Consider the following 5,205-nt stretch of genomic DNA (forward strand, 5'->3'; position numbering starts at 1 on the left):
TATATTCAGTTTAGATCTAAAAACGAAAAAGTTAGGGTTTACATTTTGATTTTGGGGAAGAAGTAGAATTCTAAATAAAACAATTAAGATGTGTTTGGTAACTTTGATTTTTCATTTTAGCTTAAATTTTTTGGGCTATAGTTAATAAAAATGTGGGCCACATTTAAGAAAAGCCTTTTTATATAGCTTATTACCTTTTGCTAAGATATTACCCAACAACATTATTTTCCAAATGAAACTACAAATCTCCCAACTATCTATTTCCTGGTCGAGTACAAATTGTGCACTAGCTAACATAAACGAAGGAAAGAAAACTCGCTCTCTTCTCAAAAATTAGAGAAAACTCATCAACTTCTTCATCTTCCTTTGTTCAGATCTAGTCCTTTAGAGGCTAGATCTGAGCAAAGATTTCTTAGTTTTAGTTATTTTCGTTGTCGAATAATTTCTTCGCTATTAGAGCGATTTATATCTTCGCTATTTGGGCGATTTTATCTACACTTTTATAATGTTTTTTTTTACCAATTTGTTCGTGTTTGGTTTTCTTGATAAAAGTACATCTGCGATTCGACATGAGCGAAGATCAATTTCTTCTTCATCAGGAAAAATAGATCCAGGGTTCGGGTTAGTCGCTGCACATGAAGAATTTTGGGCATATTACTCCTCGGTCATAGGAGCATCTCTTTTCCAAGAAGATAAGCTATCAAAATGGTTGAATTATAATTTCGAATACCATTTGTTCTCCAATCTCATAGTACAGATTTGGGTGCTATCGTGGTAAATCGCCCTTTCTCTTCGCGATTTATTTACGTTTTGTATCTTTCTTTGTATTTGTTTCAAGTTATGATGTACTTGTTTCTCTTTAAAACCATCACGTAAACGTTTCTTGTGGAATGAAATACTTATGCTTTGATGATCAAAATAAAAATAAAAAAATAACATAAACGAAAATGTGCAAGTTTGGCGGAAAAAAAAAACCGATCAAAAAATGTACTTACAAATTTATCAATTTAATCCTTAATTACTCCCACTTCAATTTGTAACTCGTTGTTTAATGATTTTTTTTTTCTTTTATTCGAAAATAATAATCAAGCATTATCTTCTTTTTATTTATTTTTACAACGATTCTAAACAAACCGCTCAAAAAACAACAGTTTTTTTTTTAATTCGTGGATCCTAGTGGGCCCCGCCCCTCGGGACTTGAGTAGGAACATGCATTGCGTCTTGTATGTGTTGTTTCTTTCTCGACTTTTTGTTATTTTTAACAAGAGTGATAGATACACCGAAACGGTGCACACCTGCTAAGCTCCAGGGATTACGGGCCCACCATCCTATTAGAGCTCGGTGCAAACCGAAGTGGAAAACTTGGGTGCATCTAGCACAGTTGCATTTTTAATGCATCAATAATATTACTTTCTTATGATCCAGACCAATTTGCCAGACGAAAGGATGCGAGATGCGGAAATGCCAAAGAACTCATGAGCATCACGTTTTCTTATTAATATTATACTCATATCCTTACTTTAATTTACTCGGCCACTTTCCGCCCACCAGATAAAAGAAAACAGCCCAAAAGGTGCTAAATTTAATCATGCTGCATATTCGTCGTTCAATGCATTTTACTTCGACTCACTCGACAACTTGCATCATAACGAACAATTGTCTCCTTTTTCGCATTTACATTTCTTTTCCGCTAGAAAGAAATCAAGGATATTTTACTTTAAATTTCGGAAAATGGGTCATTTGTCCATATATTTTTAAATCACGGTTCAAATGGACGAGTAAAAAATAGTTTGGGTGAAATGATCAAAAAAAAATAACAAGGATGAAAATGGATTCATCCTAGCTTAAATTTAAAAAATAGCAAGGATGAAACCGGATACATCATGTCTAAATTAAAAATAAGAAAAAATATTTGAAAATGGGTACGATGAAACTGGTTACATCCTGTCTATTTTTACATTTTTGTCCATTTAAACAGTATCAAAATCTAACTGTCCATTTCACCCGAAAATTGTTGATTTTGGTGTTTTTAACCAATTTTGTGTTTAAATTCTATCTTGAATAACTAAATCCTGTGTGGCCAGGGGAATAAGGTAGGACAATTTTTTTCATCCTCCAACCCACTTGCGTTTCATTTCAAGATGGCTCAGAAAATCAGAAATATTAACAAAAGCCTGGATGAAATTTCGGGTGAAATGGCAAAATTTCACTTTCAAATGTCTACTTCGGATGGTAACACTTGTAATTATAATAACATGCAAGAAAACAGGCTGATTAATTCATCCGTTGTAGATATATCAAGTGTCCTAGGAAGAGATAATGATAAATCAAACATAATAAAGATGTTAACTACACCGAGCACACGATCCTCCTCATCCCTCTTAAATCCTAGCCAGCAAGAAAAATGTCCTGTCATATCCATAGTGGGTATGGGTGGACTAGGAAAAAGTACACTTGCTCAGTTGGTCTATAAAGATGAATCCATTATGAGAAACTTCGAGACCAGAGCTTGGGTCTGTGTATCTGATGATTTTGGTATCAAAAGAATCTTAACACACATAATTGAGTCAGTAACAAATAGCAAGTGTGATAATTTTTCAAATGTCACTGTCTTGATTGGAATACTTCAAAAAGAGTTGAGAAACAAGAAATATTTATTAGTACTGGATGATGTTTGGAGTGAAAATCCTTAAGACTGGGAAACACTTCAAGGTTTGCTAAGTGTTGGTGCTCAGGGGAGTAAAGTCTTAGTCACTACACGCAGCAACAAAGTTGCGTCTATTGTCGGAGGTGTTGTCCGGCCATACATGTTAGAAAACTTGCCTGATAGTGTTTGTTGGTCTATTATCAAGGCCAAAGCATTTTCTCTAGGTAAGAGACTCCAAACATGACATGCCTAGGAGAGAAAATTGCAAGAAAATGTGGTGGCTTACCATTAGCTGCAAATGTTCTCGGTAATGTTTTGCGCTTGCATAACACGGAAATTGAGTGGATGTCTGTACTTGTTCATGATAGTTTGAAGACGATAGATGCCAAAACTAAAATCATATCTATATTGAAATTAAGCTACGACAAATTACCCTCGCATTTAAAACTTTGTTTTTCTTATTGCTCCGTGTTCCCCAAAGATTGGAAGATTAAGAGAAAAACTTTGATTCGACTATGGATGGCTGTAGGGTTTCTTCATCCACCTCATGGTGGGAATCAAATGTCACCGGAAGATGTTGGCAATGATTATTTCCATTGTTTATTGGCCAATTCATTTTTGCAAGATGTCAGAAAGAATAAGTTAGGGGGTATAAAAGCATGCAAGATGCATGACTTAGTACATGATCTTGCCCAGAGTGTCAATGGTGTTCATGATATCAAGACTGTCAATTCCAGCAAAAGGGGATCTATATATGAAAGTCGTCGTTTGCAGTTACTTTTAGACGAACAAAATTCAGAAACGCTTTCAAAAATCTTAGAGAAAACAAAAAGATTGAGGTCCATTTTTTCCCTTGGTAATGATAATTTGGGTGAACATTTACTTTATGGCAAGAATCTGCGAGTAGTTTGTTTGCTTCGTCGGCATACTTCTCTTGCCATCCAATCTATGGTAATCAAGCTTAAGCATTTGAGGTACCTTGACCTCTCTGATTGTATTTTTGAAGAAGGGCATGATATATCCATCCATCAACTTTACAACTTGCAGACACTGGTGCTTCATGGATGTGAAAATGTTAGGAAGATCCTCGTAGGCATTGGGTCTCTGAAGATGTTTAAGCACCTTAATCTCTCGTGTTCGGATATTGTAGAGCTACCTGATGGTGTCGTTCAGCTTACTAATTTGCAGACATTAGATTTATATCGTTGCAGAAGTTTAGTAGAATTACCTCTGAATATTGGGTCTTTGAAATATCTAAGAGAGTTGAAACTTGGAGATTGTAGCAAGTTAGAAGCATTTCCTAGAGAAGTTGGAGCACTGACACGGCTAAGATGCCTGGATTTGTCGCATACAAAGATCAAAGTATTGCCCTGAGTCATGCATTAGAAACCTTTGCGATTTGGAAATAATCCAATTTGGAAACTGTGAGCTTCCCAAAGAAATTAGAAATTTACCCAAATTAAGGATTCTTAAGCATTGGAGGGAGAACGAAGATGAAATGCCTAGAGGCGTAGAAACTCTTACTTGCCTTGAAGTGCTAGAATCTTATGTGGTGAGGAACCGAGAAACCATCTCTAGTAGTGGTGACGCAGCTGATAGTGGGATTATAGAACTAGCCAATCTAAATTCTCTGCGAGAGTTAACAATTTGCTATCTGGAGTTTGTGAAAGGTGGTATTGACGCGGAGAGAGCAAAGTTAAAAGATAAGATAAACCTCCATGATTTATGTACTGGGGGTCCATTTTGGACGAGGACGATGAAATGGTGTTTGATGAAGTCATGGAGGGTCTCGAACCTAGTCCAAATCTGAGAGAGTTGACAGTAGATGAAATGGCATTTGATGAGGTGTTGGAGGGTCTTGAACCTTGCACTAGTTTGAGAGATTTGAGAATATTTGGTTTTCCAGGTTCAAAGTTTCCGAAATGGATGATTTCGTCCAATTGCCTTCCAAATATAGTGGAAATAAGGCTTTGGGGTTGCAATAGATGTGGGAAGCTACCAGCTCTTGGTCTGCTCCCATGTCTTGAGTTTTTTTACATTCGTTATATGGAGTCAGTGAAGTGTTTAGGTGAAGAATTTTATTACCAGCAAGAAGAAAAAGAAGAAGAAAGTGGCAGTGCTGCATATACTACCACAGTATCATTATTTCCTTCATTAATCGTGTTGCAGATCTGTCAAATGGAAAATTTAGAAGAATGGGTTGCTCCTCTTCCAAGTTATACTTCAATATTTCCTTCCCTTGAGAATCTAGTTATTGAGGGATGTCCAAAACTGAGAAGCACACCGAACTCATTTCCTTTTCCTAAGGAATTGATATTAGAAGACACCAACGACAAGACAGTAACCTCAATCTTTACTACTGGAAGACTTACCTCTCTCACATCCATTGTTATAAGAGATTCTCCAGACTTAACATGTATCCCACTTGGCGTACTTCTCCAGAACATTACTCCGAATCTTCAACAACTATATATCCATGGCTGCTCTAAGTTTCAAGGTTTTGTTGAAGATGATGATTATCTACATAACTACCACGACAAGGATGGTGCATGTCCCAA

General features: G+C 36.3%; 1 protein-coding gene across 1 annotated transcript; it reads left to right on the plus strand.

The window, feature by feature from the left end:
- Positions 1-2,141: 2,141 nt before the first annotated feature.
- Positions 2,142-4,021, plus strand: LOC113312489 (putative disease resistance protein RGA3). The gene is made up of 2 exons (XM_026561239.1): positions 2,142-2,679; positions 3,177-4,021. The coding sequence occupies exons 1-2, from the start codon at positions 2,142-2,144 to the stop codon at positions 4,019-4,021; spliced, it is 1,383 nt and encodes a 460-aa protein (XP_026417024.1).
- Positions 4,022-5,205: the final 1,184 nt, after the last annotated feature.

The sequence above is a fragment of the Papaver somniferum genome, chromosome 9 (genome assembly GCF_003573695.1).
Source record: "Papaver somniferum cultivar HN1 chromosome 9, ASM357369v1, whole genome shotgun sequence".
In the NCBI taxonomy this organism is placed as follows: Eukaryota; Viridiplantae; Streptophyta; class Magnoliopsida; order Ranunculales; family Papaveraceae; genus Papaver; species Papaver somniferum.

Coding starts and splice junctions, on each gene's coding strand:
- LOC113312489 (XM_026561239.1), top strand. CDS start 2,142: ATGGCTCAGAAAATCAGAAATATTAACAAAAGCCTGGATGAAATTTCG. Junction 2,680..3,176: donor AGTACTGGATGATGTTTGGA/GTGAAAATCCTT, acceptor GGATGGCTGTAG/GGTTTCTTCATCCACCTCAT.